Source organism: Aspergillus nomiae (genome assembly GCF_001204775.2).
Source record: "Aspergillus nomiae NRRL 13137 chromosome Unknown contig00122, whole genome shotgun sequence".
NCBI lineage: Eukaryota > Fungi > Ascomycota > Eurotiomycetes > Eurotiales > Aspergillaceae > Aspergillus > Aspergillus nomiae.
In genome coordinates, this window is record NW_015378177.1 from 1 (window position 1) to 23177 (window position 23177).

Genomic DNA, 23177 nt, shown 5'->3' on the forward strand with positions numbered 1-23177 from the left:
TCAACCCCGCAAAAACATCTTCGACAAAGACGTCGACCTAGCCGACCTCGCCGAGACAGACAAATTGCGCTTCGGCCGCGCAAATCCAGACCAAACAGCCGACGACATCCTCGCAGATCGCAGCAAGCACGCCGTCAACAAAGCGGCCATCATGTCTGCGCTGGCGAGCTTCGACTCGGACGATGACGAACGCGACGATACATACGACGTAGCAGACGTAGGCGGCACCGTCGACGCCACCACCACTGACACAGACGCCGATGCGAAACACAAAGCGGACGAGCTCGATCTCACGCTGCTCCGGACGTACAAGGCTACGCCGGCGCTGTTTGCTCGGGACTCGGCGACCCGTCGGTCGCAGCCACGAGCTTCGCTGAAGCGCGAGACGGGCATGACGGATGAGGCGATTGAGGGGTGGGCTGTTATGCTGGCGCGCGATTCGAAGCGGCTGGCGAGGTTGGAGGATCGGTTATCGCTTTCGGAGGTCGGGCCTGGTGGGACAGGTCTTACGCAGCCGGAGATTAAGCCGACGGCTTATCGGAGGCCTGGACCTAGGGGCGATGGGGAGTCAGGCAGTGAGACTGATGAGCCGGTTGGCTCTGGGTCTCGTGGTAGAGGGGGGCCCGGTAGGGGGCGCGTCGTGGTGGTCGACGAGGTGGTGGTGGTGCTGGACGCGGGCGTGGTGGTAATGCAGGAGGTGGCTCCGGGGACGGGAATACGGCTGCGCAGCGGCAGAGGAAGGAGGAGAATAAGGGCAGTAGGGCGAATCATAATCGTCGACAGCAGAGGGCGAAGAAGGTGGCGCGGGCTGGGGGTATGATGGGGTAATGCTAGCTGATGGATGGTGATTTTCAATCATGCTGTGATGATGACCATAGAGTCTCGTGGTTTATGTACATACTGCATTAGTTAATAGACCCCGGATGATGGGTGTTATTGAATATATAGAAAGCGGATCTCTGAACCAGTATATGTAAGGGAATGTGGATTTGTAAGTCATACAGTATGATTGTGATTCTACTCTCTAAGTGGAAGCTCATACATATAAATAATAACCAACGTCAAACTGAGGGACATTATCACATCATCAATAGGGCATTACGAGTCTGTCGACATCAAATCTTGCAACTGTGGCCGATACCCTTACTCCAAGACAGTCCGCAGGCATGATTATATACAACTGTGCAATATATACACGGGGCCAGAGTATGCAGTTGATCGCAGAGTCCACGGTAAATCAGTGGGGCGGTACGCATTTTGAAAATCAGGGTGGCCATCTAGTGGTGGTCTGAGAAGACGCCCTGCTGGGCGCAAGACTTCCGGCATTCGTCAAGAATACGGACCTGCTTCGCGACATCACCAAGCTTTCCGATAACCTCTTTGTTGCCATCGTAGAAGGTGAAGACGGCATACGGGATGCCAGTGTCACGGCAGAATTCCATGACCAACTTCTGGGTACGACGCAGGTTGTGGCGTGGGATGCGTGGGTACAGGTGGTGAATGGCCTGAAACTGCAGACCGCCGTGGAAGAAGTCGAGCCAGGTTGGGCAGTCAACATCCATGGTGGTGCGAAGCATCTTCTGGGGGAAGGACTCGTGGACACCTAGGTCGCCGTCGACATGGCAAAATGGGAGAGAGTGATCTGCACGTGTAACGGGGCGGTAACCATGTGCGAGACCAAAATGAATATCAGACGGCTACTCCAGTCGGGAATACTACGGTACACCACACCGTACCCAAACCAATACCAGAAGAAGACTTGGCCACCCAGCTCGAACCACCGGTGCCACCAAGCGGGGCCTTTTTTCGGCGCTTGACCGCACAGCAGATATACCCAGCTCAGGCGATACAGGTTGAAGCGACCAAACAAGAGAATCGGATAGTAAAGGTAGTTCTGATAGCGCAGCATGAAGTTGGCAAAAGCGTCAAACGTCATAATACGTTCATAGTACGTGCTGCGGAGACTGGTGAGGAAACGGTGAGAGATGGCAAAGAAGGGCATGTGTTCGATATCGGGGTCATGCTCAGGTGCATTGGTCACAATATGGTGGACATTGTGGTTGCGCTTCCACCATCCTAGGCTTAGACCTCCAAGGTAGTCGGCGATGATGATGCCAATCACACTATCGACGTGGAAATGATGGGTAATGCCCATATGGCCTGAATCATGGGCGGTAAAGACGAGCTGGTGCCAGAAGCATCCCAAAAAGAATCCCGAGGTGGCATACCAACCCAACCGGAGGAATAGGTAAGACAGAGCCGCAAAGAGCGTATAGCGGCAGCATTCGATGAAGTAAGCGAAATAGTTGCAGTCGTATAGGCCTTCATCGCGAATCCGCTGGTCTAACGCACGATATTGCTTCTTGATATTCTCCTGGCTTTCGGTATCCAATGACGGGTACTTGGCAACATCAAGGACGATCTCTTCCTGGGTTCGAGCGTCGAGGAAGAATGGCTTTGGCTCAAACTCTGGGGTAGCTGAGGTGGAAACGGACGTATCCGAGGAAACAGACTTTCGCCGGCGGAGGCCGGACTTAGCGTCGACTGAATCGAAAATCGGAGACGGCGGTGTAGACATGTCCTGACTAGAACTGTCTTCATCTGACGTGCAAGTTGCCTCGGTATATGGGCGGAACTTCCCGCCCTGAATCGGTGGGAGGAAGTTTAACCACGGACCCTGGATGCGTCCGATCTGGAAGGACAACATCCGCTGGCGCGCTTCCTTTGAATGTAACCTGTCCGAGCGGTTGTCAGTAACCCAGGAAGGCTTTCCGACATGTCCCAAGCACATACGCATTGATCTCATCCGTCGCATCTTTTCCCACCATATGCTTGATCGACTTGTCACCACCCGGATGGAATTTGATCCATGCGTCGACTTTCAAAACGCGGCCGTCGTAGACAAGAACATGCTTGCCTTCGGCTATCTGACCTTCGATCCACCGTCGTGACAAGATGGCATCCTTCCTCGACGTGGATGCAGATGTTGCGGCAGCCTTGAGAGCGTCGGCCATGGTAATTAGGGAACGATCGTATCCAGCTCCGTCGCGGTAGAGTAAGGCAGTTCGGGTCAGCATCGTACGGCCTGCGTAGGTAAGGAAGGAAGAAAAACAAGAAGAAGAAAAAAAAGAAAAGAAAAGAAAAAGAAGGGGAAACGGTAGCAAGGGATCAGAAGGAGTGGGAAGTGCTAGTAGTTAGTTGGTGGAAGGGCTGCTGCAGAGAGAGGGTCTCGTAACGGGAAGCGGTGGGCTTTTCGAGCAATTGGAAACGCGGCGTCGATCGTCACCCCATCTTTGTTTTAAATCAGTCCACTAACATTCCACCTTTTCCGCATCCTCCTCGATTATTCGGTGCTGCCTGCTCCTACCTCTTTCAGAATAGATCTTATGATCACCTTTCGTGTTCGATAATGGTAGTCACCCCCGTCCATATGAATCTCTTGTATTTCTAACCAGGCTAGGACTCTCTTTCTCCACTGATTCAAAAATGGTTGGAGTGGGACCAAGTACGTAGACATCGATATTTATATCTCCGACCCCGAAAGCTTCAGATCCATTCTAACGTCGCAGGACCCCACCACCCGCGCCGAGATCCAACAGCTTCGGGACTCTGGCGCTATTGCCGATCTTGAACAACGGCTTCAGAAACGTATGTGACATGGCATAAACATGTTCATTGTATCGCCCGCTTCAGGTTAACCGTAAACAATAGGAATTCAATTCGGGACTGCAGGCCTTCGCGGCCGGATGGCGGCAGGCTTCTCCTGCATGAACTCTTTAACCGTCATCCAAGCGTCGCAAGGCCTGGCCAAGTATTTAAAGGAGAAGCATACAGATATTGCCTCGGGCGGAGTGGTTATCGGTCATGATGCTCGTCATAACTCTGCCAAGTTTGCAGCTCTGGCTGCGAATGCCTTCATCTCACAGCAGATCCCGGTTTGGTTCTATTCCGAACCCTCTGTGACTCCATCGGTGCCCTTTGGAGTAACTCACTTGAAAGCTGCTGCTGGTATTATGATCACCGCAAGCCATGTAGGTGCTCCCTCGAAGATTCTAATACAAATACGAAAATGAAAAATAGAACTAACTCCCCAGTAGAACCCGGCACAAGATAATGGTAAGCCTCAACCTTCAGATCTGATATTTTGACCTACTAACCACTTTTTGTATAGGCTACAAAGTGTCCGTTACCACTTGCTTATTTGTTTCATTGAGTTATCATTGACATGCTTCCAGATACTTCAAGAACGGCGCCCAGATCAACACCCCCGTTGATGTAGAGATAGCCCAGTCGATTGAGGAAAACCTCGCCCCATGGCCTGGTGCCTGGAAAGATCTCCAGGCTTGCGAATATCTACACGCTGATGCGTATAAGACCATCTTACCTCACTATACAAAGACGGTTTGGGATTACGCGGTAAGTGCCCATCCACTTTGCTGCCCACTGCGCTAATCACTCATGTAGAACTCAACTGTGTCTGACTGGAAACAACCAAGGCCTTTTGTCTACACACCCCTGCACGGAGTTGGAGGCCTTGTCTTCCCTGATCTCTGCCGGTCTGTGGGCGTAACCGAATTCACTCCTGTCCCGGAGCAAGTAGAGCCCAACCCGGATTTCCCCACAGTATCGTTCCCCAACCCCGAAGAAGCGGGAGCTTTGGATCTGGCTATGCAAACCGCCGACAAGGAAGGCAAAACCTTGATCATTGCCCATGATCCAGATGCGGATCGTTTTGCTGCCGCTGAGAAAGTTGAGTACGTGCTGCACTCTGATATCTTTGAAAACTATCGATGATCTGACCAAGCATCCAGCGGATCATGGTTTTCTTTCACAGGCAACCATATCGGAGTCTTACTCGCATCTCATCTATTCGATTCCCTGGAAAACAAAAAGGACGACACACGCATCGCGGTCCTAAACTCCACAGTGTCCACAGGCATGGTCGAGAAAATGGCAACAGCGAGGGGTATCCAATTCGAAGAGGCACTAACCGGCTTCAAATGGATGGGGAACATCGCCCGACGCCTCGAAGGCGAGGGCTACACTGTCCCCTACGCATTTGAAGAAGCACTAGGCTACATGTTCCCAGCCGTCTGCCACGACAAAGACGGCATTACAGCAGCAATGGTCTTCCTAGCAGCACAGGCCAAATGGCAGTCGCAAGGACTCACCCCGTACATGAAACTACAGCAGCTCTTCAAGGAATTTGGCCACTACGAAACCCTCAACAATTACTTCCGGTCCCCGAACCCGGAGACAACAATGGCTTTGTTCGGAGCCATTCGGAATGGGCCGTATAGAACCGAGAAGACCCTGGGCCCGTTCAAGATTCTGCGCTGGCGAGACATGACCGAGGGCTATGATTCCGGTACAGCTGACAACAAGCCTACGCTGCCGGTTGATAAGTCCAGCCAGATGTTGACTCTCTGGCTGGACCAGGATGTGCGGTTTACGTTCCGCGCCTCAGGGACGGAGCCGAAAGTTAAGCGTGAGTGGCATACACATCCCGGGCCCTTTGGATTATATGACTGACTGTTTGAAAGTGTATGTTGAAAGCTGTGGAGCGTCTCGTGAACAGGCTGTGGATGCTGTTTGCAATGCCTTCCTTGCGGTTTTGAAGGAATGGGTGCTCCCCTTTGCGCCGTCTATGACGTATAGCAGACAGATGCCGACATCCTCCGGCCACGTGTTTCAGATTCCCGAATAGAGCGTAAACCGTTGTGCCTGCTTCTAGATATTAGTCCATAGAAACATCGCGATGACAGGACACTTCCGTGCTGGCAGAGATTCAGCTAGAAACTATCTCTTCATGTCGCTCAGTCCAAACCATCACATGAAATACGATCAAGTAATCAAATATTAGTCTCGCCTGGCGACTGAGAAGTCCGTCGAGTTACTCTTTGTGATAAGAATAAGGTCTTTTATTCATAAGTCTCAGTACACGCAACCAACATAGGAAATATAACCAGTCAAATGCTACAGGGTTGCTAGCGTAGCTAGTCTAGAAAAGATACAGATGGCGAATTGGTAACATGAACTTAGAAGTGGATGGCCTTGGAGTAGGTAGCCATGGCAGCCTCCTTGAAAGCTTCGGAGAGGGTAGGGTGAGCGTGACACGTCCGGGCGATGTCCTCGCAAGAAGCACCGTACTCAACAGCCAGGGTAGCCTCACCAACCATCTCACCGGCGTTGGGGCCAATGATGTGAACACCGAGCACACGGTCAGTCTCAGCGTCAGCAATGAACTTGACCTGACCCTCGGTATCGAGGTTGGTCTTGGCACGGGAGTTGGCGCTGAAGGGGAAAGTACCGACGCGGTATTTGATACCAGCGGCCTTGACTTCCGCCTCGTTCTGACCAACCCAGGCAACTTCGGGGTGAGTGTACATCACACTGGGGATGACACCGTAGTTGACGTGACCGTATCCCTTGGTGATGTACTCAACAGCGGCAACAGCCTCCTCCTCAGCCTTGTGGGCAAGCATGGGGCCGAAAGTGCAGTCACCAACGACACGGATGTGAGGAACCTTAGTGCGGTACTCCTGGTCGATGACCAGACGGCCCCGCTCGTCCTTCTCAATACCAACGTTCTCCAAGCCAAGACCCTCGGTGTAAGGTCTGCGACCGATGGCAACCAGGACAACGTCAGCATCCAGGGTCTCCTCCTTGCCACCCTTGGCAGACTCGACGTTAATCGAAACAGTAGCGCCACTGTCATCACCATTCACGACCTTGGTGCCGGTCTTGAACTTGATGCCCTGCTTCGACAGGATCTTCTGAGCCTGCTTGGCAATCTCTGCATCCATACCAGGTCCACCGATCTGGTTCAGGAACTCAACAACGGTAACTTCGGCACCGAGACGAGACCAAACGGAAGCCTATCATCAACGTTAGTATGGAGTTTGATGTCTCCAACCTCTCACATTGCAAAAAGTCGCAAGCATACCATCTCCAGACCAATGATACCACCACCAATGACAACCATCTTCTTGGGAACTTCCTGCAGCGAAAGAGCACCAGTGCTAGTGATGATGCGCTTCTCGTCGATGTTGAGGCCGGGGAAAGGAGTGGCCTCGCTACCGGTGGCGATGAGGATGTTCTTTCCGCGAAGGGTCTGTTCACCACCCTCGAGCAGGTTCACCTTGACAGTGTTAGGATCAACAAGAGCACCAGTGCCCTTGACGTAGTCGACACCGTTCTTCTTGAGCAAGAACTCAATACCCTTCGTCAGACCCTCGACGGAGGTATCCTTGGCCTTCATCATCTGCTCGAGGTTCAGCTTGACATCACCGACCTCAATACCGCGCTTTTTCGTGTCGTGAAGAATCTGGTGGTAAAGGTGGGAGTTGTTCAAGAGAGATTTTGAGGGAATACAGCCGACGTTCAAGCAGGTGCCTCCAAGACGACCACGCTTCTCGATACAGACAGTCTGTCGGCGAGCTCCGTGGTTAGCAGAAAATCTCCGATCGAGGTCCACCGGGAATTTGAGCGCACCTTCAAGCCTTCCTGACCGGCCTTGATGGCAGCAACGTAACCAGCGACACCACCACCGATGATAACAAGGTCATGTTCACCTATCCCAACGCCCATCAGTAACCGATCTCAGCCGTTTTCGGAAGCGCAGGTCCTGTCCCTGGCCGTTCTGACGCAGGAGGAAAAACCGGACACATACCAGACTCGGAGGCGTAGCCACGTTTCGAGAGGAAGGAGAGGGTAGGAGCAGTGACGAAGTTAGAAGGAACAGGCTGAGGGCGAGCAGTGCGGAGGGCAGCCCGCGGTGCAGCCCGCGGCAAGAGACTCCGGAACATGGCGACAAAGATGGGGAATTAGAGAAGAAAAAAACAAGAAAGATAGCGATTATAATGGACAGCCAATCCTCCAATTAAAGCAGGTGGAGAGGAAAGGGGAGGCAGCAATTGCAGGTGGTAGAAGGAAGGAGGGTATAGTATAGGGAAAAAGGATGTTGGGACAAGAAGCTTTCTTGAGGTTTTGCCAGCAGAAGCTGGCGGGCCGGTATTGATACGGTATTCCGCCGCGTATGTAATTATCCAGACCAGTGATCTTCGGGTCAATTCGGCTAACCTTTGCCATATTGCCGACCCAGTGGTATGGTGCATACGCCGTATATGTGGATGTCTCGAGTTCAACGAGGCATGAGGTCATTGGACATTTGGATCTTCTCCTGGCCATCCTCGCCAGACATTCTAGGCCTTCTATCCAGGTCCGATACGGTGGTGTACGGAGGGTTCAAGACATTCTGCAACGCTTTGTCAGCGGACCGGTGAACCATAAATACCTCATAAACCGCCTAAAAGGGAAAGCAACACTTGACTTACGATGACTAACACCATACAAAATCCAGTGAAGATCCCTCGCATCTTGCAACAGTGGCCTTTCTTTTGGTATGAATTATCAACTCAGAAAAAGGCAAAAAATGGACGTATAGGATGTCGCGTGTTCTCCGCGGGTAACGTGGAATCAGTATTACACCTCCAAGGTTATCGTCGGCATCTTTCCAGTGAGGCCCAGGTCACCTGGTTGGTAAATAACGTAATCGAAGTATGCCTCTCGCCGTTCTCCGACAACAAAGACCTTTTCATACTTCTAACCTCAAGAAGGTATTTGTGATACTTCTTGTGCAGGATTGCTCTGATAGTTTTTTCTGATGGCCACGTTGGTTGGAGTTGTTGCGCATGAACGATTTTTCGAACAGTACAGTGTCCACATGTAAATACTGGATACAAGGGCGTTTGTTTGAGAGGGAGAGCTTCAAAGCTGCAAGGGTTCAAGCTCCTGCGTGGCTGAAATCGAACATCTGCTGATCTAAGTAGATATGGGAATCACAATCGCTCAATGCGACTGGAATGGCGGAAAACAAGTTGAAGGTGTGCCAAGAAGCACCGAAGTTCGTGGCATTGAATCGCTAAAGACCAGTATACGGAGACAGTATGGTCCAATATGGAAGTTCATTCTCGTCTTAAGAACCCAGGGAAAGGACTATACCTTATTGTTACTAGCTGCGCTTTAGTTATTGGGTGCCTAATACGAGTCTGGGGGATTGTTATTGATCTTGGTCTGAGTCATCCAGCAGCTTATGCAACCTTGCGCAAAACTGTCCTCCAGGTCACTGGAGGTATGATCTAGCTGCAACATCATCGGTAAGATTTATATTACCATAAGACCTTGCTTGCTACCAGGATGGCCTCCACGAATGAGATTACAAAGTCGTCTCAAATGCCACCTGGTGTCGAAGTCATTTCAACACGGCCGCAAAAGTTGATTGAAATCGTGGAGCCAGACCCAACATGGCCGGAGTCGTTTGCGAATATTGCACGCCGGATTGCTGATGCCCTTGGTAACCGACTTCTCTCTATTGAGCACGTCGGGTCAACCAGCGTGCCCGGATTACCCGCCAAAGCGGTTATCGATGTTGACGTCGTCGTAGCTGATCCCACGGCGGAAGACTCCTACGTGCCGGCCCTTGAGGCTGCGGGCTTTCAATTCTTGCTTCGCGAACCTGGCTGGCATGAGCATCGCCTTTTCGGTTTCAATGACCCATACGCGAATATCCATATATTTAGTCCGAACAGCGCGGAACTTATTCGCCATCGGCTGTTCCGTGACTGGTTGCGAAACCATGAGGACGACCGCCGAAGCTATGCAGACGTCAAACGGCAGGCAGCTGCCGCTAGTCGGTTGGCCGGGGAAACCGTGATGGAGTACAATGCCCGCAAGGAATTTGTGATACTTGATATCCTTCAGAACGTCTTCAAGGAGCATGAGTACGTGAACGAGTAGCCTCCGGGATACATCATTAGTTGGCTCGGAGTTTCACTGTCGAGAGCCATCAGCCATGGGGTTCATGGGAGCGCACATCGGCTTTTCGGCCTCGTTTGGGTACACATATTCGTGTATATCGAAGATCAGGGAATATCATTTTATTAAAAATCGCGTAAGGGTAACGTCTAACCGGGGAAATAGGCAAGTTGAGATGTATACCTAACATGTCGGAGGCAAATCAGCGTCCGACCGGCGCATGGACTCATGAAGAGATCGAACCATGGATGTAGCCTTACGCATAGGGTATTGTAGAAAGAAAACAAAATAAAAGAAAACAACAAATAAAAGGATACAGTCACCTGGTCATTGTCGGGGAAGTCCCGAACAACATTTCCATGTTCTCCCTCAAACTTCCCCACTCAAGCGATCCCCAGAATCCCCGCAATGGAGGAGAGGCTGGCACTGGCCAACGCCTGTATTCGTCAATCTTCACGCCCATACTAAATCCTTCCACCGTCCCGGATTGGTGTTCAAGTTATGTCATCGTACCTGGACCGAGTTTCTCCAAAGCGATCTTCACCCTTTGACGCAATGAACGCTCCCCTGTCACAATGGCGGTTTAACCGAGTCAAACGTGTTGCCCGGCTAGCGCTGTCAGGCTATAATCGTTCTCTGGTGCAAAGGTCGGTTTTCGTTGAAGATGAAGTGTGGTGAAAATTTCCGGGTTCTCTTCCGGTTGAGAAAGCCGGTCCAGGTATCAGTGGCATCGTTTTCCCGTCGCCCGGATTACCGATTTTGATTCGTATTGTGCCGGTCTGGAGCCAAATCCGGCTTCGCTATCTCCAGATTTTTTTTTCTTGCGGGGCCGTTTAGCGAGTAACATCGTGTATCTCGGTGGAGAAAATCAACGACCTTGCATGTGCTATGTCTCCAATCCAGTCTTCTAGGTTTCTCCCACACGGAATGTAACCCAATTCGATTCAGGATGGCCTTGATCATCATCCCATGGGCTGGTCGATCACTATGCAGGACAAAATCACTGTCGGCCATCGGCCGATTGCTGTTTTTCGGCAAAGCATATATAGACCTTGTGTCACCCCACAGGTGTGTGTATATGGAAGGTCTCTGGCGGCACTATTTGTCCCTTAATCTTCTTGTCAAGCTATTTGGGCGAGAAGCGGAGGATCCCGAAGTACACCCTTTGTTGGGGCATTGATTCATCATTCGCAGTCAATTTTCGAAACATTGAGTCCTTGCCATGTGCGACCAGATACACAAGTGGAATGTTGTCCACAAATTGGAGAAGCGCAAGCTTCTCATTGGCATCAACAGTGTTGCGGCGCTGTCGATTCTTTTCTTCGGATATGACCAGGGCATGATGGCAGGAGTCAACAATTCGAAAGACTACATCGACCTCATGGGATTCGGTTACACCGAGATGAAGGACGGCTACCTCACCCCAGTTGTCACGGACAGTCTGCTGCAAGGCGGAATCGTGTCGGTCTATTATCTGGGGACATTGTTCGGCGCACTCCTTGGTGGCTGGACAGGAGATCGTATTGGCCGGATCAAGACGATTGCGGCAGGCGCTCTCTGGGCTATTCTTGGTGCTGCGTTGCAGTGTTCCGCACAAAACCATAATTGGATGATTTGCTGTGAGTCAACTCCAAATGGATCTCCGTCAGACCTCATAGACTCACAACTACTCAGCGCGCTTCATCAATGGCATTGGCACTGGTATTCTGAACGCAATTGTCCCGGTCTGGGCGACGGAGACTGCCGAGCATACATCCCGAGGACAATTCATTGCAATCGAGTTTACTCTGAATATCTTCGGTGTCGTCCTAGCTTATTGGCTGGAATTGTAGGTCTTAACCTTCCAAGCATCTAGATTGGTCTAATCGGTTCTAGTGGACTGTCTTTCATCGATGGTGGAAGGTCTCCGTTCCGCTGGCGATTCCCGATCGCGTTCCAGATTATCTTTTTACTCTTACTGTTTGTCGTTGTTTGGTTTTTCCCAGAGTCCCCACGGTGGTTAGTCAAGGTCGGTCGCGAGCAAGAAGCGCGCTACATTCTTGGTCGGCTCCGTGGAAGCAGTGATGAAGACGCCGTTCGCGCCGAGGCCGAGTTCCTCGACATCCAAAACGTCGCAGAGATGGAAAAGAGCATGAACCATAGCACCTCTTACTTGGCGATGCTCTTCGGCTATAAAACCGGCAAGCTGCATCTCGGTCGACGTGTGCAACTGGTGGTCTGGCTGCAGATCATGCAGGAATGGGTCGGCATTGCTGGTGTCACCGTTTGTATGTCTACTTGAACCCCAGTCCCCACCCACAAGCGCATCACTGACGAGTGTAGACGCGCCAACTATCTTTAGCATTGCTGGATTCGACTCGATGAAGAGCCAGTGGATCAGCGGTTTGAATAATGTCTTCTATATGGTAGGATGGCCAGAACATCGCTGCAATGACATGGCTGACAGGACTAGTTCGCGACCCTTATCTGTGTATTCACACTCGATCGGATTGGTCGTAGGTGGACATTGTATTGGGGATCCACCGCGCAGGGTATCGCTATGTTCCTAGCCGGAGGCTTCTCCCGGCTTGCCATTGATGCGCGGGCCGATGGCAATCTCTCTCGGGCTAACTCGTTTGGCGCTGCCGCTGCGTCGATGGTCTTCATTTTCACTTCTGTCTTCGGAGCTACGTGGTTGACGGGTACGTCGAATGCTTCCACTGCTTCTGCTGGCTCTGCTAACTGGACTAGTACCATGGATTTATCCTGCTGAGATCTATCCATTGGCGGTCCGCGCAAAAGGAAACGCCTGGGGTGTTGTGGGATGGAGTATTGGAAACGGTTGGCTGGTAAGTGCCCTGCAGGCTGCCTGAGAAGTTCCCTGACTGATCGGCTAGACTCTATTGTGTCCGGTGATGTTCGAGGCCATCGGCGAAAAGACGCTGTATGTATTCGCAGCCAGCAACGTCATCACCATCCCAATGGTATGGGCTCTTTATCCAGAGAGTAACCAGCGGACGTTGGAGGACATGGACTTGCTATTTGCTGCCGACACGCCGTGGGTGTGGGATGCCGAGCGGACGTTCGCCCGTCTTAAGGCGGAAAACCCGGGGTATATTGAAACGGCCAACCGCAAGAACAGCGCAGTGGATCCGGAGATGGGTAAGCCGACGGATGCGCAGGAGGAGAATGTTTCGAGTGCGTAGTGGTGGGTTTGTCTATGGATGGATGAGGAACGACTCAACGGGTGGGCGGTCGATAACGCCATAATATACATGTAGATCAGGGATACCCACTTCTGCGATATACCCGACGCCATATTGTAAAGACTGGCCGTCAATGACACTCTCTTCTCTTCTCTAGCAAGGCAGGCTGTAATCGTATCTTTAATAGGGTTAATCTAGACTACCTTCTTGTCGGAGTGATAGACCGTACTATATCCAGTGAGGTGCCAGACGTCGACCGCAGCGCAACACCTGATTGGCCAGTTCCACATCAACATCAACATCATCCACGGACATCCATGAGCAGAAGCATATAAAGCCACCCAACCTCCTCCCCACCACCTCACCTCTGATTTATATAAATAAAAACCAATATCGCCACCTAGGTGCGTGACTCCAGTAACAGCTTCACACAACACCACCTAACCAACCCAGCCTTCCAACCTTTCAACCACAAAACAATACCATAAAACAACACAAAGAACAACAACAATCAACCCCAAGAACAATAATGGCCACCACCAAACCAGCACCACCCCCAAACACACTCACCCTAACTAAAACCACAAATACATCACCATCTCCACCACCATCCTCAACCCAGTACCCAACACAAACCCCAAATCCAACCATGCTCAAACAAATCCACCGCATCAAATCCCACCCAACCCTAACCCCCCACCGCCGGCGCGTCTACCTCGCCCTCCTCTCCATCCCCGCCGGCCGCTGGACGACCTACTCCGCGCTGGCCACGCATCTGCACTCCAGCGCGCGCGCCATCGGCACCGCCATGCGGACGAACCCGTTCGCGCCGGACGTGCCCTGCCACCGGGTGCTCAGCGCCGACGGCGGGCTCGGCGGGTACATGGGCGCAGGACCGGCAAGCGGACATGCGAATCTGGAGAGGAAGCGTGCGATGCTCGAAGAGGAGGGGGTGGGGTTTGAGTGGGTTGCTGCTGGCTCGTCGAAAGCTCGAACGAAGGGTGGGGACGGACGGTGGAGAGCGAAGGGGGAGTGTTTTGTGAATTTTCCTTCCTCTTGATTCTGGGCTTCTTTCTTTCTTTCTCTCTCACCGGGGGTGGTGGGCCACCACCACAATCTAGTCTATCCAAGTGTACTTAGTCTGACCGTCTGAGAATGTATCAAGAGAAATCTGGTTGTTACTTTTTTTTATCCCATATGTAAGTCAGAATTCTAGTATTCTATTCCTGTTCTCTTTCATGCAATGCAATGCAATGCAAATGCCGGTCTTGTCCCTGTCAAGTACCTACTGTCTCAGAGAAAGACCAGGACCAAGACTAAGAAGAGTAGAATCAAACAAAAGCCCCATCCTTAATGATCCCAGTACCTGAGGGCAACATGAAACACCACCCCCAAACCCAGTATAAACTTTCTCCCAGCTATTTACGACTTCCTGCCCAGCCAAAAACGCAGATCCAGTTACCTTTTACCCAGGTTTCTTTGTTCGCCGAAGTGTGTCAACCGTATTCTCGGATCCACCCAGTGGAAGCAGTCCTGTACCTGGCTAAAAGCAGTCAGAAATAAGGTTGGAGATCGTCCCAGAGCTGACGGTGTAACTATTTTTGTAGCACCGAGTTTTGCTTTTCTTCTTTTTTTTCTTTTTCTTTTGCCGGAGGTAGCCGGTTCCTTGGTTGTTGATATTGCGGTGGCGGGTTACAGTTGTTGTTGATGTGGTGGTTATGTGTGGGGGGAGGGGGATATAAAGAAAATCTTATTTGGGAGGCTTTCTGGCCCTGATTCATTGAGGTAGTTGGGGGCCCGAGGGGAGGGAACAAAGAGATCTGTTTTCTCTCTCTCTCTCTCTCTCTCTCCCTCACTGTCTCTGGCTTTCTGTCTCGCTTGCTGGCCTTGCTTGCTTTAATGTCGGGCTTAGTCCGGTGGCTAAGGCTGCAGTACGTTAGGTACGGCGCTGGACTACGAGTTTCTTCTAGGGCTAGTGCGCTTTGGATACTGTAGCACAAGTGCATTACATAACTGGGTTTATTGGATTAATGTAATGCATTAACTCCCGGACGCCGTTGGTCTTGTGTATCCTGAAGCTTGAGCTTGATGGAAAGGTAAATATGAAAGGCAAAAAAGAAGAAAAAGGGGGAATGAGAATTAAAGGGGGGACTGTGAAGGGAAGAGAAAAAAAATTAATGGACATGTGGTCTGCGGTCCTGAGTCCCTCAGAGACGGCCATGTCATGCGCGAAGAAGTGAAAAGAAGAGCAAAATCCCAGACGATACAATGCACCGTCTATCGCGTAACGCCGGTCTGGTATCCGTACATGAGTCGTCATCAATACATGAACCTGAAGCAAAAAACACAGTAAAAGAGGATGCGGGTCGTCCGAGTGGACGATGCAGACGAAGGAAAGATAGTGGACACAAGCATAGACATGCAGAGTATGAACCAGGGGAGAAGATGTAGACAAAGAAATCACTCCAGGGGAGGATGAGGTGCCAAGCATGTCACGCAGTCACATACGGCAGATCACTGCCCTGAAGCCATGGCAGAAGGGCCCAAGCCCATACAGGAGAGGGCAGCCAAGACATCATCGTGTCGCATCTTAGGCCGCCTTTGCCACCCGCTTAGTAGCCGCACGGCGCTTCGGCACATCGAGATGGTGGTACGACCGCAGATGCTCAATCAAGTGGTCGCGACGCGGGAAACCATTGCTGTCCTTGCGGATGCATCCCTGCACCGGGCAGTCCTGGAAGACAGGGTTGTGGACGCTGGACTCGTGCCGCTTCAGGTCCGCTGGCCGAGTGAACGCCCGGCCGCACTCGCAGACGTAGGCTTCGCCGGTCTAGACAGACAATTAGCATTCCTTGCGAAATGAGATGGCTGAACCTATTCCATGGCTCGAGACTTACTTGGCTGTCTCGCACGGAGTGAAGTGGGTCTCTAGTGGAGGGTAGGGGAAATCCTCCACCGGCGTGACCTGCGCAGGGGGGGTGGGCCATGTGCTGACGGGGGACGGAAAGTACTGTGGGGCGAACTGTGGATTGAGATCCGGTGGGCAGTAGACGGGTGGAGGGGTGGTAAAGTCATAGGAGGCCGAGTCGTAGGAAGACGCCTCAAAAGAGCCCGAGTCGTAGGACGAGCCGAATGAGGAGGAGTAGGAATAGTTGGAAGATGGATAGGAGGAAGAATACGAGGATGCGTTGGACTGAGCGTGGTAGAGCTCAATATCATTGCTCGCCATGGCGTACACCTCATAGTATCCCATCGGAGACTGCATGGACTCCTCACTGCTGGTCGAGTAGGAGTGCTCCATGGGAGGGCATGCCGCAGCATGAGGGTTCTGAAATGCGACGGTTAGTTGAGTTTACTGATGCGCTTGATGTGTACTGTGCAAGTACGCAAGGTAGCCAGAAATATATTGTCACATTGATTACCAGACAGGCCAGCAGAAAACCACACAAAAAGAAAAATATGAAAAAAGAAAAGAAATAGAAACGCAGGAGATCAACAGCGTATCATTGGCATACCATTGGAGAAGAGTAACGCAACATTATGTATACTGGGAAAAAGAAAGGAAGGAATCCAGTAGGTTGGTCAAGTCAATCGCAGTTGAGTTCCAAACTTATTGAAGGTCAGTGGGTAAGCATCCCCAGGTTTGGGGGGAAGTCGAGCCTTTATATAACGCGAGTATCTCGAGGTTTGTACGTCGCACATGGAGTAGAGCAAAGCAAACCGCGCTTTCTCCACAACGATGTCTGACTAGGGGACCCATCTGGCGTGTTAATAACACGAAGGAGATCCATGGCGACATCATCAGGTGAGCAACAGCTCCACGATCAACGACTAAGAATGCTAGCTGGGGGGACCCATGCAGGAAATCGACATGAATATTGGCCGGGGGGCATGCAGTCGGGAACGACTGCGACGCACTGCCACGAACCGCGGATGGGTCTCATTGGCGCAGCGGAAGTGAAGCGTCCTTGCGTTGCTGACGCTAAGAACGCCGCTAGAAAGGATCGAAGGTTCTGCCAGGCTTCTAGGGGAAGAGTGGAATTGACCGGTGATGTCCTGGCAGGGGATGATTGGTAGATCCAGCCCCAGGGGCACAGCAAACACGGGCCGATAAGGAATAACTGACAACAGGTAACACCACAGATGATGATGCTTCCTGCTTGAACTTTACATCATCGTCCAGGCGCACTAAATCCAACCCCACAAGGTCCAAGTATCGGTGGACCCTTCGAAGCCAATAAGGCAGACATGGCACCCGACTTGAGTCTTGCCGTAAACGGACATCTTAGTGTCTCTCTCCGCCTGTTTTGACCAGGTCTCATTCGTCAGGAACGGCTTGGACCGTGGGTTTTGATTTTCCCTCACTGATCGGAACGCACTGATGAATCCCCTGACGAGCGATTGTTGCTGTTGTCGTTTGTCGTTGTATCCACCGTTGACGGAGGGGGATTGTGCTCCGAGGAGATTGTTGTGATTATCTCCGTCACAGGCAAGCGATGCGGGTGGAGATGATGGCACTGATGGCAACGTTGGCTTTGGACAGTCATCTGCCAGACTTTACCCGATTCGGTTTCTGACTTTATGTTTGACTGGATTATTTTTATGATTTATTTTATTTATTGGATTTTCTTCTTTATGCTGTTGTATTTTTATTTTTTATTTTTTTTGTTTTTTGATAGATATAATATTTTATAGTAGTAGTAGTAGTATTATTATTATTATTATCACCGAGTGAAGTTTAAGATCATGAAGATTATAATTAGTACTAGGATAATGAAGGGTACTATGATTGTTCCTGATACCGACCGGACCTGTACATGAACATGGGGATAAGGCATGAACACCCAACCTGATTTTCCAGGTCGGCACGTTTTCCGACACATTTTCTTTGATGCTCGGGACGAAAATCAGCGATTCGACAGCCTTGTGGCAGTGGAGACGCCGGCCTTGGCGCCAAGTCCCAGGTTGATTCGGTGAACACCAAGTCTGGGGAGACGAATTCCTCGCATTCAAGGTTTACTTTTCTCCTAATAAAAGAACCACATAATAAATGGATCCGTTTCCATTCAGAAAGAAAAAATTTAATTCAATGAGGAACATGGATTTACGGATTGAAACCATGGATGGACGAGATTGTCATGGTCCAACTGGTACACTGGTAAACTACTAGTGCCTACTACCGGGTGACGGAGAAGATAGCCGCACACAGCCCACTTGCACCAACGTACACTGCTACCGCCCTTGATGATGATGCTGATGCTGATGTCTTTGGTACTACCACTCACCGTCGACTGATTGATGAACGATGATTCTATTCCTTCCACCAGCCACTCCGTAAGAAGTAATTCAACTAGTCCACGCAGGGGGAACTTTGAACCGTTCCGTGAGGGATTTTTGAAGATGCGAGGTACTTTTTAGTCTGACCGTCATTTAATTATTTTTGAGGCTTTTAATTTGCGTTTAACAAATGACTCGACGGTGAGTGAGGCGGACGGGCGAGAAACACCCAGAAAGACAGACACACACGCACACGCACACACACAGAGAGAGAGACGGAGAAATCAATTGTTGCCCTTTGTTCTCTTGTTGTCTGTGTGTCGGGCACAGAAAGCGTAAAGGTCCAAGTCCGGTGATCGCCCTAACCTTAGTCATAGCTTTGGAACCTCTCAGTCTTCCCTTCTCGATTCCTACTACTCCTACTCGTGATAGCTGACCGTAGGTTCATTCCGCTCGTCCAATAATACGAACAATAATTATAGCAGCAACCGTTCCCTAGCCGAACATTTACTTCTCTACTACTGTTTCATCTTTGCTGCTTCTTTGTCCGACAGCGATCAACCATCCCAATGGTGAACACTCCCTAAGGTGGATGCAGACTCGGCTTCATCTGTCCAACCTTGGGTGATCGCGAGCCACACGCCGGCTCGGATTGCTGCTTCGGGCTACGCTTCTCCTAATCGCTACGGATGCCAGAACGCCAGACTCGGTCCAGACGAGTCTGAACACGGAACGGATGCAGTAATAATCATCACCGGTCAAAGATCTTTGGACGATGGTTGCATTCCTCAAGGGGCCAACCCAACAGTGTGTGCATAAGACATGGCTGTATATCCCATCAGCCGCCACGCAAGATCAGCGCAGAACTCCCCCTGTCCCGCAGTCCCAGTCGTTTACTCGTTCCTGAAGAAATCTCGCAAACACAAAGAAGTGAAAAAAAGGGAGAAGAAAAAAAAGTCAAACGAAATGACAGACTCCCATCCGTCGGCAACCCGAAGGATCTGAAACTCAATGCCCGTCTCCAGTGTAGATGACCCATAACCACACCGCAAATCATTGGACCTAATGCCTACCATACATACACGAACTCAAAGAAACAAGGAGACTAAAGCCGCATTATAGTTCGTCTTCCAGGTACTTGTAGACAAACTTGAAATCGGCCTTACGACGGTTCATCCTGTGTGCTGCGTTAGCGGTTTGTCCGAGACATCTCGGAGATTGGACCCCGACATGTAAAACAACTTCAATGGGAGAAAGAAAGGTGAAAAAAAAGGAAAACGAGAAGTGAAAGAGAAGACTCAGCTCACCATGTACTCTCGTAATCAAAGAACCGATACGTCCCTTGTTCGAATTCCTCTGTGATGGTCTTGGGCTCCTCGTGCCGTTGGAACCAGGTTTGGTACTGCTTGTGGAATCGCCAACTTTGGTTCTTGAGCGCTTTGGCCGCCAAGAATTGTTGATATGTGCCTTGTCGGTAATAAAACAGGTAGAACAGTGTATCCGTATCGATCCGTCCCGTGTCGTATAACCGGGGGTCGTCGAAGATGGCAAGCGGCTCTTGAGGGTAATAAAGAGGGGTATTGTACGGGTTCTGAGGTTTATAGTGACGTGGCTTTTCAGCATCCGCCGGCTCGGGACAGGTATTGAGTGATGCCGTAAGGAGCCGTTGCACTGAAGGAGGGGGGTTTGTGGAACTTTGTGCGGCCGCTCGGCTCTTGGTCACCTCGAAGGAATGGATCAGATCTTGCAGTCCCGGAGGCAGGTGGTATATCGATTCCTCCTCGCGCGACTCTTCCTTGCTCGCCTCACCGTTCACCGTTGGCTGTGGTTCCTTGGTGGCTGACGTCTCCGCCTTCTTGGTCGCAGGCGTCGACTGCACCGTGTTCGACGCACTCGCAGCGGTGACATTGGGGCTGTGCGCGGGCGTCTTGGACCGCTCCTCCGAAGTGATACTGGCCGTCGCGGCCGGCCTAGATACAGGTTGTACCGAGCAATGCTAGGGGAAGCAGTCGACGACGGTCTTGAGGCCAAACTGGCGGCGGGGAAAGCAGGACTGGCGCCCGGCGGTGGAGGGAGGGGAGCAATGCCAACCCCGTTCTTATCGCTGGCTGCCGCCGCGCCGCCGCGGAGGCATATTTGAGGGTCTCCCCAGGTAGACGGGTGGGCGGTGGTGCGGGCTTCATCCCAGATGTAGCACTGGTAGACGTCGACGGATGTAGCGTCGCAAGCACTGGGAGCGGCGATTTCATCTGCGCTGAGGGTCTTCGAGGCGCTATGGGTTCACTCTTGACGGGTTTCGGCTTCAAGTCCAGCTCTTCATCCTGGACAGATTGTGCATCTTGCGATGATACCCGGTCGTTGTCACCCGTCATGCCGAACTGTGCCTCAGTCTCACCATCTAGATTCAGGTCATCATAAAGGGTCTCATCCTCGCCAGAGTAGTCCACATTATGCCCGTCCTCTACATAGTACTTTATGCTTTCTTTCAAGTCCAACACTTGGTTTACCTCCACATTCCCGTTCTGCAGCGATCGTAGCAAGAGTTCCAGCTTATTGACATGCCACTTATGTCGTTCCGTTATCCGCGTAAGATCCGCTAATCGGTTGGCCCTGGCGACATCCTTCCTACCCTTCTTCATCTGCATATGCAGTGTCTCTTCCTCGGCCTCCATGGCCTCGATCTTTTGTTGTAACTCGTCGACCATACTCGATAAGAAGTCACTTGTCTCCACCTTTTCCTTTTCTCTCGGATCGAGTCTGGATGCGGCCGAAAGGCCCTCTTTCGAGTATGCTTTTGTCTTCATTTCCTTTTCTACAGCTTTGAACTGCTCCATACACTGCACCTGTGTTAGCTACTCGCAAGTTCGATACGCCGTTGGAGGGCAGGATTTGTCGGGGAATCGTTAGCCCACAGTTTCGATGGCTCGGCGCTGCTCCAGCAGCGGTCCCTTGTCTTTGACCTCATTGCCTGACGCCCATGATTTGATCTGGTCGCGATACCGTTGGAGCTTCTTGATCTCCCGTTTCAAGTTCTCCTCGAGCTTATCCCTTTGGGTCGGATTTGACGTGGAGCGGATCTTCTCGTAGATGCCCTCGAACGACTGAATACCTTCGGCGACCTTCTTGAAGGTCTTGTCGATCTCTTGTTGCGTCTTTCGCGATGTCATGGCTGCTGTTCACATGAACAGATGGCCACGGAAGGAGGCTGAAAATTGTACTCGAGGTGTGGGTTCAGGGTGGGTGGGAAGCGGAGAAAGGTAGGGCGGATGGGGGGATTCGGATGAAGTCGACGTCTGGGAATTCCGTGGGTGTAAATAAGGATCAAGGTTGCCAGGCAACTCTGTCCTAAATTGAAGGACGTGTGCGCGGTGGATGAGTGAGTTAATTGATTGTCAAGAGAAGTCCTGGGGGTGGAGAATAGACAATCTCCTGATATGTGGTATGGATCAAGCGCCTGTCGAAGAGCTCAGTTGGCGCCAAGACTTGACGGGCGGCGTAATTCAGTATTGAAATCGGTTTGTAGATACCTTAAGTGTGTGCCTTAGGTTATTCAGTGCGGTGCGGAAACCACTTAACTTTCCTCCGATCATCTGTCGTTCGTTACTCCTCTTTCTTGGCCGATAGTTCTGCCTCGAGTTTCTATAAGAATCCCCAGCTTCTTTGCTTCACCTCGCATATGCGACTTAACGGTCTTTTACTCGCCAACCTTGAACCCGCTTGTGTTGTGAATCTACACGGTAAGTGAAAGCTCCGTTTACAGCAAGCGGCTACAGATCTATAAAGGCCGTGAATAATAGTTTCCTCGAGTGCTGTGTTCTCTAGCTAATTATCCCCGTGAATACAGACTGTTCGCGTTTCTTATAAACCTCTTTACCCCACTTGCCACAAATATATACGCCTATTGGTCAGACAATCTCACTATGAAAGGTGTGTCACCAACTCATCTCCTTCAAAAGCACCTCCACTAAACGAACGCCAGCGGTTATACAGCGAGTCAAATCAGCGTCGGTTACGGTCGATGGCCAGCTAGTCTCTAAGATTGGTAGAGGTCTGCTCGTACTGGCAGGTGTTGGCAAGGAAGACACAGAGAAGGATGCAGATACGTTAATACAACGGATACTGAAAGCCAAGCTGTTCCCAAGCGAGGAAGATAAGCAGGTATGCCACTAGTTGATAGGATTGCCGGCAACAAGATGGATTGGTTCTGACGGATATCACTCGGCGTGAAGTGGAAGCGAAATGTCTCGGATATTGAAGGAGAGGTTCTTTGCGGTATGTGATTATGCTTCAACTGCATCCAGATTGTGCTTGCTGACCGTCGCAGTATCGCAATTTACACTCTATGGCCAATTGAAAAAGGGCAAGCAACCCGACTTCCACGACGCCGCTGACGCAGAGACTGCCCGTAAACTGTACGACTACTTCTTCCGACGACTGGGGGAAGCCTACAAGCCCGAACGGGTAAAGAACGGTATCTTCCAGGCGATGATGGAGGTCGAATTGAAGAACGACGGGCCGGTGGGTGTAGATTACCGCAGTGAAGATGCAGCGGTATAGCCATTGCTCGTTCTTATGCTGCCCCTTGACATTTCTATGAATGGGTTACTGACGGGTATGGAAATCAATAGGTTACGATCGAGATCAACACACAGTTGCCGAAGAAGGAGAAATCGGAGAAGGAAGAGCCGTCGCAACCGGTTCAGAGAAATATTGAAATTAAATTGCCTCCTGAGTTGTTGGAATAATGGTGGTTATATTCCCGTATTATATATGATACCATTCTTGTTCTTTATTTTGCTAGATTTTTTTTCTTTTTTCTATCTTTCTATTTTTTATACCCTGGGTTGGTAAATAGATTGTTAGACTTTTTGGGGAGATTAATGAATGAATGTCATTAGT

The 23177-nt window shown here is 51.0% G+C and overlaps 9 protein-coding genes across 9 annotated transcripts; 5 read left to right on the forward strand and 4 right to left on the reverse strand.

Annotated features, from left to right (window-relative positions):
* Nucleotide 1: 1 nt before the first annotated feature.
* Nucleotides 2-828, forward strand: ANOM_004502 (putative CUE domain protein; the record flags this gene model as incomplete). Its single annotated transcript, XM_015549759.1, has 2 exons — nucleotides 2-626; nucleotides 695-828. Coding segments are annotated over 2 exons (696 nt in total), but the record flags the coding sequence as incomplete, so codon positions are not given.
* A 449-nt stretch (nucleotides 829-1277) lies between these two features.
* Nucleotides 1278-3014, reverse strand: ANOM_004503 (fatty acid desaturase; the record flags this gene model as incomplete). Its single annotated transcript, XM_015549760.1, has 3 exons — nucleotides 1278-1642; nucleotides 1732-2735; nucleotides 2794-3014. 3 exons carry the CDS (start codon nucleotides 3012-3014, stop codon nucleotides 1278-1280), a joined length of 1590 nt encoding a protein of 529 aa, XP_015407192.1.
* Nucleotides 3015-3409: 395 nt separating this feature from the next.
* ANOM_004504 (phosphoribomutase PRM15) lies at nucleotides 3410-5707 on the forward strand (the record flags this gene model as incomplete). The annotated part of the gene is made up of 10 exons (XM_015549761.1): nucleotides 3410-3415; nucleotides 3461-3505; nucleotides 3570-3648; nucleotides 3712-4031; nucleotides 4098-4116; nucleotides 4172-4181; nucleotides 4236-4416; nucleotides 4465-4754; nucleotides 4812-5488; nucleotides 5544-5707. 10 exons carry the CDS (start codon nucleotides 3410-3412, stop codon nucleotides 5705-5707), a joined length of 1791 nt encoding a protein of 596 aa, XP_015407174.1.
* Nucleotides 5708-5736: 29 nt separating this feature from the next.
* ANOM_004505 (dihydrolipoyl dehydrogenase) lies at nucleotides 5737-7944 on the reverse strand. Its single transcript, XM_015549762.1, has 4 exons — nucleotides 7673-7944; nucleotides 7495-7574; nucleotides 6947-7429; nucleotides 5737-6878 (listed from the first exon to the last, which is right to left on the reverse strand). Exons 1-4 carry the CDS (start codon nucleotides 7806-7808, stop codon nucleotides 6039-6041), a joined length of 1539 nt encoding a protein of 512 aa, XP_015407175.1. The 5' UTR covers nucleotides 7809-7944; the 3' UTR covers nucleotides 5737-6038.
* A 1254-nt stretch (nucleotides 7945-9198) lies between these two features.
* ANOM_004506 (GrpB family protein) lies at nucleotides 9199-9798 on the forward strand (the record flags this gene model as incomplete). The annotated part of the gene is made up of 1 exon (XM_015549763.1): nucleotides 9199-9798. One exon carries the CDS (start codon nucleotides 9199-9201, stop codon nucleotides 9796-9798), a length of 600 nt encoding a protein of 199 aa, XP_015407193.1.
* A 1240-nt stretch (nucleotides 9799-11038) lies between these two features.
* ANOM_004507 (MFS monosaccharide transporter) lies at nucleotides 11039-14061 on the forward strand (the record flags this gene model as incomplete). Its single annotated transcript, XM_015549764.1, has 8 exons — nucleotides 11039-11435; nucleotides 11491-11644; nucleotides 11692-12083; nucleotides 12139-12221; nucleotides 12269-12497; nucleotides 12547-12644; nucleotides 12693-12997; nucleotides 13455-14061. The coding sequence occupies 8 exons, from the start codon at nucleotides 11039-11041 to the stop codon at nucleotides 14059-14061; spliced, it is 2265 nt and encodes a 754-aa protein (XP_015407194.1).
* A 1448-nt stretch (nucleotides 14062-15509) lies between these two features.
* Nucleotides 15510-16546, reverse strand: ANOM_004508 (C2H2 finger domain protein). Its single transcript, XM_015549765.1, has 3 exons — nucleotides 16517-16546; nucleotides 15899-16329; nucleotides 15510-15831 (listed from the first exon to the last, which is right to left on the reverse strand). The coding sequence occupies exons 1-3, from the start codon at nucleotides 16538-16540 to the stop codon at nucleotides 15774-15776; spliced, it is 513 nt and encodes a 170-aa protein (XP_015407172.1). The 5' UTR covers nucleotides 16541-16546; the 3' UTR covers nucleotides 15510-15773.
* Nucleotides 16547-19394: 2848 nt separating this feature from the next.
* Nucleotides 19395-21517, reverse strand: ANOM_004509 (CCR4-NOT transcription complex, subunit 3; the record flags this gene model as incomplete). Its single annotated transcript, XM_015549766.1, has 4 exons — nucleotides 21191-21517; nucleotides 20370-21115; nucleotides 19586-20248; nucleotides 19395-19455 (listed from the first exon to the last, which is right to left on the reverse strand). Exons 1-4 carry the CDS (start codon nucleotides 21443-21445, stop codon nucleotides 19395-19397), a joined length of 1725 nt encoding a protein of 574 aa, XP_015407173.1. The 5' UTR covers nucleotides 21446-21517.
* A 634-nt stretch (nucleotides 21518-22151) lies between these two features.
* On the forward strand, nucleotides 22152-23023 carry ANOM_004510 (D-aminoacyl-tRNA deacylase; the record flags this gene model as incomplete). The annotated part of the gene is made up of 5 exons (XM_015549767.1): nucleotides 22152-22205; nucleotides 22258-22436; nucleotides 22508-22550; nucleotides 22603-22829; nucleotides 22907-23023. Exons 1-5 carry the CDS (start codon nucleotides 22199-22201, stop codon nucleotides 23021-23023), a joined length of 573 nt encoding a protein of 190 aa, XP_015407186.1. The 5' UTR covers nucleotides 22152-22198.
* Nucleotides 23024-23177: the final 154 nt, after the last annotated feature.